Below are 13,661 nucleotides of genomic sequence, written 5' to 3' on the forward strand. Positions count from 1 at the left end.
GGGTTTTCACCATGTTGGCCAGGCTTGTCTTGAACTCCTGACTTCAAGTGATCCTCCCACCTTGGCCTCCCAAAGTGCTGGGATTACAGGCATGAGCCACCGCACCTGGCCCCAGTTGACTTTTTCTCTTTCTGAGAATTCTCTCCCACTGGATCCTGTTTGCTGTTTCTTTCCTACTTTGAAAACAAAAGGCAACATAGCTTAGTGGTTTGGGGCTTTGGGCTGGACTTCCAGGGTTTGAAATCTCTGTCACTTGCAAGCTATGTAACATTATTCAAGTTACTTCTTTGTGCTTCAATTACCTCATCTGTAAAATTATAATATCCATTAAACCTATCTCATAGAGTTGCCATAAAGATTACATAATGATTTAAGTACCTTGCTACACATATCAGTGCTTTCTATTATTAAACAAGCAGACAAAACAATTCGAAACTAAGCAAGCACCTCCCTCCTCTCCCTCTCATCCCCATCAGATGCCCTCCACATGCCCTGGAAAGGAATCTGGGCTTACTTTTCCACGGCAGTACAGTCCTTGTCCTGGGCCCACATGGACTTCACCAAGAACAAGCCTCTTGACTGGCTATGGCTCTGCAACCACTAACACATGGGTTGGCCTCCTGTTCTCAGAATATCCTCCATTTCCTTATGAAGTAACAAAAGAATGTATTGAATTTCAAATTATAAGATCTCAGCTAGCTACTAGCTATGTGACTTTAGGAATATGTCTACACCATTCTGACACTTAGTTTTCTCCTCTAAAATGAAGATAATAGTAATGCTTACTTCCCATGATTCTTGTGTAGAATATTACATGAAATTTGGAAGTGGGAAGTTTTCTTGTTACAGCAACTAATATTACCATAACTAATACCCATATTATATTTGATCTTTACAATAATACCCTGAAGTACACATTATTATTTTCTTCATTTTATAGATTAGAAAATTGAGCCACAGAGGGATTAAGAAACTTGTCTAAAGTCACACAGTGAGAAAGAGCAGTGCAGGATGTGGACCTAGTTTGATTTCAGTGGCAGTGAATTCTCTTAACCACTAAGGATGTGAAAGAGGTTTATATGCTAAAGCCTCCTAGAAGTGATAATAATAAGTGTGGGTACTTATTGAACCTTTATGTGCCAGGTTCAAGAGCTTTACATTCATTTAATTCTTACAACCCTCTGGAGTTGGCTCTAGTGTTATTTCCATTTTATAAATGAGGAAAACTGAGGCACAAAATATCAAATAACTTGCATGGGATCACAGAGCTGCCAAGGGTAAAGATGCCTTTCAAACTCTAGCAGCCCAGTTTTCACTCTATTCCCACCCCTTGTTCCCCGATCTTCACTACTGGAAGAATGAGCAGATTCTGAGATTCTGAGAGGCCAAGGAAGTAGCAGAACTATATGCCCAAACCTCAGCTCAACCTCAAGCCAGGTACTCTATTCCAGCATTCACCAGGGGTTCTAGACAAATAGCAAAGTGAGAAATGCATTTTAGAAGTCTAATGGTCTACAGTGACCCTTGCAAATATCTCAAACAGCATGGTGGAGTAGAAGGAACCCAGATGGGCATGGTTTCAGGCTCATCCTCTGCCTATTCCCTAGACTGAGAAGGCTGCTTACTCTCTGTGAGGCTCAGTGAACTCATAAAATGGAAAAACTGATCATACCTGCCTTGTTAGTTTGCTGCAAGGACAGAGCCTGTGCCTAGAGAGTCCAGCACAGAGAGCTGCTCCATAACTGTCATCCCCCCACACTGATTAGCCCAGAAGCAAAGATTTGCCTTGCAAGTTCATCCCATTTCCCACCAGTCTAATCCTCCAATTCTATACCTAGTTCCCCCTCCATGAGGCAGAGATGCTCTTTCCTTGAGATTCCTTCCTTCCCTGAGGTCAGAGGAGAAGGAAGTAACTAAAGGAGGCCAGAAGGCCAGATCTTGAGCATTAGGTTCCTTTTTCGGCAGAGGAGGTCAAGTTGCTTAGCAACACAGCGGGAGGTTGTCAGGGAGGCTTCAGGCAGCACTGTCCATTTTTATCCTGCAGCATGGAGAGATCTGGAGCAACACGAGATGGGGAGATGGATGGGAAAAGTGATGAAAGATCCCAGGCTCCAGTGATAACCTCTTGGGTTAAGCCTCCTTTCCTATGATCACCTTCCCAATCCCCCAAAATTTCCCCTTGGTTTTCTACTTTTGACACACAGTTCTAGGGCATCTTGCACACACATTTGTGCAACGGCCACGTCTATGACCATGAACATGAGGGCCAGACTCAGGACCACCTTGTATTTATTCTATGCTTTACAACTTACAGATCACATCATAGACACAATTTCAAATGATACTTGCAGCAGCCTCATTAATAGTGGGAAAAGGCCAGGCACATGGTTCGTGCCTGTAATCCCAGCACTTTGGGAGGCCAAGGTGGGCAGATAACCTGAGGTCAGAAGTTCGAGACTAGCCTGGCCAACATGGCAAGACCCTGTCTCTACTAAAAATACAAAAATTAGCTGGGCATGGTGGCGGATGCCTGTAATCCCAGTTACTTGGGAGGCTGAGGCAGGGGAATCACTTGAACCCACGAGGTGGAGGTTGCACACAAGGTGTGAAGATCATGCCCAGATCATGCCACTACACTCCAGCCTGGACAACAGAGCAAGACTCCATCTCAAAATATATAAATATATAAATATATATAGAGAGAGATAGACAGATATAGATAGATATAGATATAGTGGGAAGATGATTGTGATTCCTATATAACAGATGAAGAAAACAAAGTCCCAAGATCCCACAGTGAGGAAATAGCAGGGTCCAGATTTGCTGCAAATCTCAGGATAGTTCTACTACACCCTGATGCATGAACGTTAGTGCAGGCATTAGCAACATGTGTGCATGCCATTCTTAGGGCCTAGTCTCCCGAGATGCATCTCCTCTCACCCCTGATCAGCGGGTGAATTGTGAAGGAAGGACTCAGCTGTTCTTCCCTGTTGGTTCTAACCAGCCTGAGGGGATCCCTGGAGTGGGGAGTTCCAAAAGGGGCCTGGCCTGCTGGCCCAAAGACCTAGACTTAAGAATGTTCCTATGCTAGGCCAGGCTGGCAAAAGTATCTACATACTGACAGCAGAAGCAAGTCCCCTGGCTGGTATTCCAGAGAGTGGCACATGGGTCACAGTGGGACCAAGCCTTGGCAGCAAGGAGTAAACACAGTCATCCAGGTCACAGGATAGCTCATGGGAGGGCCAGGCCTTCAGGGCTCCCCACTACCTCAGGGACCAGCAAAGATGGTTAGAGCACCCCAGGGCCCCATTCTGGACTCTGTCTCTGTCCTGGTCATTATTTAGTCCCTGTTAATAGTTATTAATAGTGCTGACTAGTATAGCAATAGTTGTTACCCTAACAACAGTAATATGTCATTCCTATCGTAGGCACCTGATAGACACTAACCCAAGATCTTTGTTCTGATCTGATAGACGAGAAAACTGAAATTCAAAGAGGTTGAATCACTGTCTTAGATTAGTAGCTAATATATGGTAGAGGAGAGACTCAAACCTCTGACTCATAGTATTTTGTTCTGTGCATCATATCACACTACCTTTAAATGTCACGGAGGAGAAAGGATGCCCAGGGGAACATTCAGCCACCCCCCTCCTATATTCCCAAATTGCAAACGCCCAGGGCCATGTAGTCTAGCATGATTCAGTTGGTGCTCTATCTATACAAAACAGGTAATTTGAATAATTATTTTGATTAAAATTGTATAAACTTCCAGAAAATGATTTTACATGATTCACTTTATCACAACGTACATAAAAGAAGATATTCAAATTTAAAAGACTAATTTAAAAAGCCATTGGTAAAATATGAGAAGCATTCTTATAAAAGTTAGGGAAAAGGAAGGATGTCTTTTTTATCCCTTGTAATATTGTCATCACTGCTACCACTGAACCTTGTACTGGAGAGCCTAGACAATGCAATAAGACAGGAAAAGATATACACTGTGTGTAAATATTGAGAAGGAAGATATTAAAATGTCCTTGTTTGTAGATGATATGACTGCCTACCTATAAAATCCAAGAGATTCAACTAGAACACAATTAGAACTAATGAAATTCCAGTAAGGTATAAGATCAACACACCAAAAAAAAAAAAAAAAAATATATATATATATATATGGCTCTCCAATACCCTGTAAAAAGAAGAAAAGGAATTGGGAATTACAGGCTTACAACAGCAATACAAATGTGCTCCCACATCAACCTAATGAAAACATGAGAAACATCTAAATACAGAAAACTATAAATATTCACTAAGGAACAAAAAAGAAGACCTGAGTAAATAAAGAGGCTGAACATGTTCCTAGATGGAACGACTCAATATTGCAAAATTGCCAAATCTCCAAATTAATCTATAAAAGTGATGCAGTCCCAGTTCAAGTCACAGAGGGATTTTATGGAACTTGACAGGCTTGGTTCTTAAGTTCTTCTGTACTATGATTAAGAACAGAAAGACATGACTGGGTATTGTGGCTCACACCTGTAATCCCAGCGTTTGGGAGGCTGAGGTGGGAGGATGACTTGAGGTCAGGAGTTCGAGACCAGCCTGACCAACATGGTGAAACCCCGTCTTTACTAAAAATACAAAAATTAACGAGCCACGGTGGCGCATGCCTGTAGTTCCAGTACTCGGGAGGCTGAGGCAGGACAATCACTTGTACCCAGGAGGCGGAAGTTGCAGTAAGCCAAGATTGAATCACTGCACTCCAGCCTGGGTGACAAAGTGAGACTCCATCTCAAAAAAAAGAGACAATTTTAGCAAAAGAATAATACTGCAAAACTAGTTATTAAAGGTGTGGTTTGGTACAGCAATAGTTAAGTAGACCAATGAAACAGAGTAGAGCCTTGAAATAGATTCATATGTGTGGGAATTTCATAAATAATAAGATGGTATTTACTGGGGGTAAAGGAAGACTGTTCAAAGATTGGCACAACTTAGTAGTCATCTGGGGAAAATAATTATATCTCTACCTCTCACCACATATAAAGTTGAATTCCAGAATAGATTAAAGAATGAAATAAAGACACTATAAAAGCACCAGAATAAAATTCAAAGTGTTTTAAAATGCCAAGTAAAGTCAACCAGAAACCTAGCATAAATCAAGAATAATTGAAAAGAGAAGAGAGGCCTAGAGAGGTAGCTCACGCCTGTAATCCCAGCACTTTGGGAGGCCGAGGCGGGTGGATCACCTGAGGTCAGGAGTTCGAGACCTGCCTGGCCAACATGGCGAAATCCCATCTCTACTAAAAATACAAAAATTAGAGGGACATGGTGGCAAGCGCCTGTAATTCCAGCTACTCGGGAGGCTGAGGCAGAAAGAATTGCTTGAACCCAGGAGGTGGAGGTTGCCGTGAGTCAAGATCACACCATTGCACTCCAACCTGGGTGACAGAGCAAGACTTGGTCTCAAAAAAAAAAAAAAAGAAAAAAGAAAAAAAAAGAAAAAGAAAAGAAAGGATAAAACATCTTAGGAGAAGTTAGTTACCATAGTTGTGTTCTAAAAATGTATATTTGGTGGCACGCTTATTGGCAACCAAAGGTAAACATGCAGACTGTCACCCTTTTTAGTCCATTTATTCTTTGTTCTGAGGAGATAAATGGGCAAAGACCTGACACACAAAGGCTTATCACAACATTTATTGTAATAAAAAATGGCTATTACCTGAATAAACATCAGCTCTTATTTATCGAGAACCTACTACATGCCAGGCATTGTGCTAATTCTCGTTATTCAAAGATATGAACAAGTTAATGTGGGGAGAAAAATTTCCCCTAGCTTTATTATTTGAATAAAGGACAGTGGATTTTCTATGGCCCTTATGAAAAAGATAGAGAAGTGTTTTTTAAATGCTCTTGGATGGATCCTTGTAAGAGTGTGCACATATGTGTGTCCATGCTCTGTGTGTGGACATGCACCTTATATGTGCTTTTTGTGTAATAGACGTGGCTGCCAGGATGGATAGGTGCTTGACTCCCTTTATCCAGCAAGGGACATTGTTAAACCCTAGGGATTTGGAAACAGCCTGAGGTTAGGGGAAGGAGCAAAGGGATTTTGGAGATGTGTGATAGGGCAGTGCAGGACATGGCTGCAGAAATGTGTTTCTCCTTTTCCAGACACTGTCCAGCGTCACTTTTTTTCCTGTTCCTCCTTCCTTCTCTCTTTCTCTCTTCCTTCTCTCTGTCTCTCTCTGTCTCTCTCTCTCCCTCCCTCTCTGTTTTTCTCTTTTTCTTTCTTTCCTTATAATTTTCTTCTTTTTTAGGTCATAATAATATATTTTCAGGAAGATAAATGCTATGAAGAAAATAAATTAGGGGCATGTGATTGAGGGTAACTGTGGGACAGACTGAGATGAATTCAGGAGATGATGAGAAGGAGGAGGCTATTAAGTCAAGATCTAAATGACAAGAAGGAGACAGCTGTTTAAATCTCTCTCAGAAATGGGATGATATGACAATGTTTTCAATCTCCTATTTCCACTTCATCGTGCCATTTTTTCATGTCGATAAATATATATTGATGTACAATTTTTTTCTTTTTTGAAACAGAGTCTCACTCTGCTGCCCAGGCTGGAGTGTAATGGTTTGATCTTAGCTCACTGCAACCTTCACTTCCTGGGCTCAAGTGATCCTCCTGCCTTGGCCCCCCAATAGCTGGGACTACAGGCACAGCCACCATGCTCAACTAATTTTTGTATTTTTAGTAGAATGAGGAAACTCCTGAGCTCAGGTGATACACCTACCTTGGCCTCCCAAAGTGCTGGGATTGCAGGCGTCAGCCACTGTGCCCAGACTGATGTACAAATTTCTTTCTTTTTTTTTTTTTTGAGACGGAGTCTTGCTTTGTGGCCAGGCTGGAGTGCAGTGGTGCAATCTTGGCTCACTGCAACCTCTGCTTTCCAGGTTCAAGCGATTCCTCTGCCTCAGCGTCCCGAGTAGCTGGGACCACAGGGGCGCACCCCCATGCCTGGCTAATTTTTTGTATTTTAGTAGAGACAGGGTTTCACCATGTTGGCCAGGATGATCTTGATCCCCTGACCTTGTGATCCGCCAGCTTCAGCCTCCCAAAGTGCTGGGATTACAGTTGTGAGCCACCACGCCTGGCCTGATGTACAATTTTTAATGGTCCATAATATCCCAGTGAATATCAATTTATCACAATTTACTTAATCTCCTTCTAATGTTCATTCAGGTTGTATCCAAATTTTCATTATGATAAACAAAAGTATGATAGGCATCTATGCATCAGATCTTTTCCCACTTATCTCCTCTGGGCAAATTTTTGGAAATGTGGTAGCTAGATCAAAGAGCATGCTGCCTTTCACATTTTGATCCAGACAATCTCCCCAAAAGACTGAATTAACATGTTCATTTTCCCATGCTTTCCCTATGGTTGGAATTTTCCATTTTGATAATCTGTATCAGTGTAAGAGATGGAGATGTAATATCTCATTGCTGTTTTGACTTGAATTTCTTTGGCCAATAGTAAAGATAAGTATCTTTTTATTTGTTTATCACTTGCTTACATTTCTTTCTTTCTTTTTTTTTTTCCCCGAGATGGAGTCTTGCTCTGTTGTTACCCAGGCTGGAGTGCAGTGGCGCAATCTCAGCTCACTGCTACCTCAGCCTCCCAGGTTCAAGCAGTTCTCCTACCTCAGCCTCCCAAGTATCTGGGATTACAGGCACACTCCACAAAGCCCAGCCAATTTTTTATATTTTTAGTGAAAACAGGGTTTCACCATATTGGTCAGGCTCGTCTTGAACTCCTGACCTTTTGATCCGCCTACCTTGGCCTCTCAAAGTGCTGGGATTACAGGCGTGAGCCACCACACCCAGCCTGCTTACATTTCCTTTTATGAATTGGCTGTTTCCAGTTTTAGCTATTTTTCTACTGAAAAATATATTGTGTTGAAAATACATTCTCTCCATTTGTCACTGGTGTTTCAACCTTATTTTTATTGAAAGGATACAAAATAAGTCACCAACAAAAAAATTATCAGGTGGGAACAAATGTTATGAAGAAAATAAATTGGGTTATGTGATGAACTTTTTTCTTTTTTCTTCTCTATGTCTCTGACATTCAAAAGCTAAATGGAGTCTCAGATGAATCAATCTGTTCCTTTAAGGTCTTTTTACTGCTAAAAAGACATTCTCCACCCACCCCAAGATGCAACATAATAATAATAACAATAAATAATCCATATTTTCTCCAGGTGTTTTGTTTCCTTTTTTGGAGTTAGGGTCTCACTCAGTCACCAAGCTTGGAGTGCAGTTATGTGATCATAGCTAACTACAGCCTCAAATTCCTGGGCTCAAGTGATCCTCCTGCCTCAGCCTCCCAAGTAGTTAGGACTACAGTTGTGTGCCACCATGCTTAGCTAATTTTTTTGCATTTATTTATTTATTGTTTTGAGATTGAGTCTTGCTCTGTTGCCCAGGCTGGAGTGCAGTGGCGTGATCTCGGCTCACTGTGACCTCCGCCTCCCAGGTTCAAGTGATTCTCCTGCCTCAGCCTCCCAAGTAGCTGGGATTACAGGCATGTGCCACCACACCTGGCTAATTTTCATATTTTTAGTAGAGACGGGGTTTTACCATGTTGGCCAAGCTGGTCTCAAACTCCTGACTTCAAGTGATCTGCCCACCTTGGCCTACCAAAGTGCTGGGATTACAGGGGTGAGCCACCACACCCGGCCAAGTAAGCAACTTTTCTACCCCTCATCTACACTCCTATCCTGACTGTGTAGATATGACCTTCTTTGTAGGGTTTGTGGCAAGATGCTGAGAGGGAAGTCATACTTTTTTTTTTTTTTTTGACAGGGTCTCACTCTGTTTCTCAGGCTGGAGTGCAGTGGCATGATCCCAGCTCACTGCAACCTCCACCTCTTGGGTTTAAGAGACTCTCCTGCCTCAACCTCCCAAGTCCCGAGTAGCTGGTAGTACAGGCACACAACACCACAGCCAGCTAATTTTTGTATTTTTAGTAGAGACGGGGTTTCACCATGTTGGCCAGTCTAGTCCCAAACTCCTGGCCTCAAGTGATTCACCCGCCTTGGCCTCCCAAAATGCTGGGATTACAGGCGTGAACCACCACTCCCAGCCAGGTCATGCTCTTAAATGAAGGTCTTCGAAGTGTTAACCTTGCTGTCTTGAAGCCACTCACAGCAAATGCCTATATTTAAAGAGGCCAGAAGTGTTACTTAAAGTGGGGTACCTAAAGAAGATCAGGCCCATACACCTGGCTTCCAGCTGTCCCTGATAATGATGATGTGACTGGAGGGGCTTCTTCAGCAGCCTCTGTTGCAGACATCTTCCAAAGGTGCCCATCTGGTTGCCTGGGGTGGATCCCAGTAAGTGGAGACCATAAAATGTCCTTTTGAATACTGTTAGATGCTCTGGTTGCTGGGCACTCCTCCTGGCAAGCAAAGCAGTTACCATGACAACTCCCCCTACATATCTGTGATTTTTTGCATTTCTGCTTTTCTAATAAGTAGCAAGGTATTCCAGGGACAGGGGAGCATGGCTCCAAAACAGAATGTCCTCTGTTCCAGGAAGGGGGACAGGGAGGAAAGGAGTGGAGGTGTGTATATGTTATGATTCACCAGTATAAATGCATTTGTCTCCACTTCTGGGTTAAAATGTATGCCTTTGGTTATGTGTCAATGTATGTATCAACATGTGTCAGGTGAAGGGGTGAATTATCCCTTCTGTCTGTCCATTTGCTTTCCTGCCCTCACAGCTGCCCCTGTGCTGGGAGAGTCACTCCAGCCCTTTGCCCAGGGGAAGTGCTGAGTCATTGCTCCAGCTGGGTTTCTGTCTCCTTTCCTCCACCTCCATCTTTCCTTAGTCCACCCCTCTTTGCTTCTGGTTTCTAAAACTCTGGTCCCCCTTCACCACCTTATCAGCAGCTTGGACTCGCTTTCCCCAGGTTAACTCCAGGGCAGGAAAGAAGGTACCTTATTCTGTTTCTGCACTTACTCCCTCCACCCCTTGCCTTCTCAGAAGAAGGGGTCCTTCTCCTTACGACTTCTCCCACTTAATCCCTGAGAAAACAGGACTCTGACAAGTCTGACCCAGGAGGCTAATTCTTCCACGTATTCACGTTGATCCTTCTCCAGTCCCTCCCCTCCTAATCGGATTATGGCAGTGTCTCATGCCTTGGGGCATGTCAAAAGTGAGATTTAACTAAATGTTACTCACTGTGGCTTTTTTCTCATTCTACGTCTCCAAGTGCCAGACCACAAGTTCCTGGAGGGGTGTGTGTGTGCAGTAAAGGGTGGGTGCTGTGGCTAAGCGTTCAGGGGCAGTATCCAAACGCAGGATGTTTGTTGGGGGTTGAGGGGGGCGTCTGTGTAGGGTCTCTGCTCTCTTTCCCATCCCCTTTAGGCTCCTCCAATTCAGAAATTCTAATCAAATAGGTAGTCTCACTAGCTAGTTCCAAATAAGGTGGACCAGGATTGTTTCCCCAGCCAGAGGTGGGAGAGTAGAGCGGCTGCCCCGCCCGGTTAGTCTGGTTACTATGGCGACAGCCGCGGGGTGACCCAAGTGATCCTCCCTCCCTCCTCCCAAACCAAGAGAGATGACGGCACCGCGCTGACTGCGCCAAATTCCAGCCAATGGGCGGCTGCTCCCGCCTTCCCTTCCGCCAGCTCTCCCCCTCCCTTCGGGAACTCGATTCACAAATCTGGACTGGGGATTTCCGGCTCCAGGCAGGTTACAAGGGCCCTGGGCTAAGGCCAGGGGAGTCGAGTCCTGTAGTCCTGGGAGGGCAAGTGGGAACCGACATTCTTGGGTTCTGGAGCCAGACTTCTGTAACTCGCCGCCAGAATAGATGACACCCTATTCCCAAATTATCCGGAAGATCTAGTTGAGGCCGAGTCTGCAACTCTTCCTGCCCCTACAAGCCCCGACCCCACCCGAGCGCGCCCTTCAGCACCACGGACAGCGAACCCGGGCCTCGCCTCGGCCGGCCCGGCCGGGTTCTTTCCGAATCTTCTCCGCCATGGCCGGACTAGGGTCGGAGCTGCCGGCACTCTGTTGAAGCCAGGCCTCTTTGGGCCAATGAAACAGTGAACAGGGCGCTTAGCCACGTGGCTAAGAAGGCAATGGGGCCAGAGCAGGGATCTCAGGCTAAATAGCGCATTTTCCCTCTTGTTTCAATACCGGAGAATGGCTTCCTTCTCCCCAGCTGCCCGTGTTTGCCCCTTCTTGGGGATAAATGGCAAAGGTCTGAATCTCAAGCACGGATGGGCCTCCCAAGACTCCTGAGTGGGCGTGCGACCGAGGCAGCGTCGAAGCAGCCCCATGGTGGCTGGGGGATAAGGAGAGAAGTGTGGCAGACAGGCCCCACTTGGGAGTGGTGAATACAGACTTAGGCCCGACTGTACTCTTGACCAATATATCGTGGGGAGAGATGGGGAGGAAGGGGAAAATAGCAATAAGGACTAGCTAGTTCTGCCTCAATGGGTCACATCACAGAAAGGGCACAATTCTCGCTGTCCCCATCATTCGGTCTCTAAGTGGCTCAGGCACTAAAGAAGAGCTAGGTCAGACAAGATGGAGGCGGAAGTGGGGGGATGGATTCAGCTTTATCACCAGGCCTCACCGTCAGCTACCTCACTTTTCTCTTTACCCTCTGTAAAATGGAAGCCGATGGCGGGGGTGGGGATGGGGAGGAGGAGAAGTTCTCAGGGACTTGATCTTCCCTACTAGAGCCCCATCTCTTGCCTTCCTGCCCTGGCCGTGACAGTTCCACTACCACTCCCACTCCCTCCCTCCCGGGGCCCAAAGAAAGACCGGCGCAAAACCATCTGCAGGCGCTTCCAGCGCTTTATAGTTCTTTCCGGGACAGACGGACAGACAGACAGTGCGGTCCGCTCTGTCGGCCCGCATCATTGGCACCTTGGACACGGCCCCAGGCCCAACCCAGTCCCTGGTACTCTTCCGGGAGGATTCCTGTCCCGCCTCAGCTCAGCACCTCGGACAGTTCCCAGCCCAGCCTCCCCCCTCCCCCCTCCCTCCGCAAACAACCAAATAAATTAAAAGGGGCAGTGGGGAGGGGAAACAAAAAAGCTAAGGATAAGGAAGCGGGATGTTCCTCCCCCAAGGTAAGAAGTTTTCTTCTCCCCCCACCTGTCCATTGAGGCGCCGCGGCCGGGGTGATCTCCCAGGTTGATTTTGCCTCCAAACCTCAGCCTCCTGAAAGAAGCCGTCAGCCCCTTCCTCCACCTCCCCCCCCCAGCTCCCAGCATGCAACACGTTGGAAAAGATGGGGAGAGGCAGTGGGGGTGGGGCGAGGGGCCATCCTGGTGGCTGTCTGGGTGCCTGCAGTTTCTCCTGGCACCTCAGTCGATCCAAATTAAAAACTAATATTCCCTTTGATCTGGGGAAGGGGGTGTGGGAACTCAGTCAGGAATAAAAAATGCAAGCTGACACAAGTGGAGGAAGAAGGCAGACAGGAAGGAAGACGGTGACACATGACAGGAGCAACAAGAAGAGGAGATGGGGACACAGGTGCAGGAGGAGAAACGGGGGGCCATGGGGTACAGTCAATCAAGCGGTAAGATAGAGATGCGGACACACACGCCCAAGGAACAGAAAATGGAAAGGCAGGGAGAGGGAGGAAGAAAGAGAGGAACAGGAGAGAGAGAGAGGAATGCAGACAGGAGGAAAAATGGAGACACAAAAAGGAGGCAAGGAAATGGACAAAACCGAGGGGGAATGGACTGAAGGGAAGGGGAAGACCCGGGCAGAAATGAAGAAATGGGGGCGCAGACAGACGGGAAGAGTGAGGTTGGAGTGCCCTTCCCGCGCTCATCTTCCGTCCCCACTTCACGCCCAGCAAATCCAAACACCGCGGCCTCTGGTGTCCCGGCCTCCACTTTCCCCTGAGGGGCATGGGCGGCTCCTCCTCCGCCCAGCCGGGGCGCTGAGCGGCAGTAACAGCGGCGGTGGCTTGGTGGTCTCGGGGGGTCCGAGTGTGTGTCGGGGGCTGGGGCGGGGGATGGGCGCGGCCCCTGGGTATCCCTAGCGGTCCAGGTTCATAGTCCAATGCTTGGCTCCGGCCGCGCAGCTGTCCCTGGCGGCCGAGGAGGCGGCGGACGCGCCCCCGTTCGGTGGGCCCCCGCCGCTGGCGGCGGCCTCGCCCTCGTTCTTGAGGTCTTGAAAGACCTGCGTGAAGAAGTGGGGGTCGGCGTTGAGCCGCAGCATCTGCGGGCTGAGCCGCTGGATGAGGCGCAGGCAGCGCTGCCAGAAGCGCTCCTTGTCGGGCTCCACGAGGAAGGGCTTGAGTGGGTAGGAGATCTCGTTGCCCATGTAGGAGTAGGCGAGGTAGAGGCAGGTGAGGAAGGCGGCCTGCAGCTCGGCGGCCGACGCCAGCTCGTCCCCACGCAGCGACTCGCGGCACAGCAGGTACACGAACACCAGGTTGGCGGGCGTAATGAAGGCCTGGTCTTGCCAGCCCTGCAGCAGCAGCGAGCGGTCCACACCGCGGAACCAGCCCACCAGCTCGCCGGGGCTCAGCTCCTTGAGACGGTAGCAGCGTCGGCACACGAAGTCGCCCAGACAGCGCAGCAGCTCGCCGGTGGACGCCTGCACGATGACCCGCCGCG

General features: G+C 47.1%; 1 protein-coding gene across 1 annotated transcript in view; it reads right to left on the reverse strand.

Annotated features, from left to right (window-relative positions):
- Positions 1 to 11,855: 11,855 nt before the first annotated feature.
- The window catches only part of CDK5R2 (cyclin-dependent kinase 5, regulatory subunit 2 (p39)), a 2,246-nt gene continuing 440 nt past the window's right edge, over positions 11,856 to 13,661 (reverse strand). The window contains exon 2 of the mRNA XM_011932355.1: positions 11,856 to 13,659. Coding sequence (XP_011787745.1) covers positions 13,078 to 13,659 — 582 coding nt within the window. The 3' untranslated portion in view covers positions 11,856 to 13,077. The remainder of the gene's footprint in view (positions 13,660 to 13,661) is intronic.

Source organism: Colobus angolensis, unplaced genomic scaffold (genome assembly GCF_000951035.1).
Source record: "Colobus angolensis palliatus isolate OR3802 unplaced genomic scaffold, Cang.pa_1.0 Scaffold95, whole genome shotgun sequence".
NCBI lineage: Eukaryota > Metazoa > Chordata > Mammalia > Primates > Cercopithecidae > Colobus > Colobus angolensis.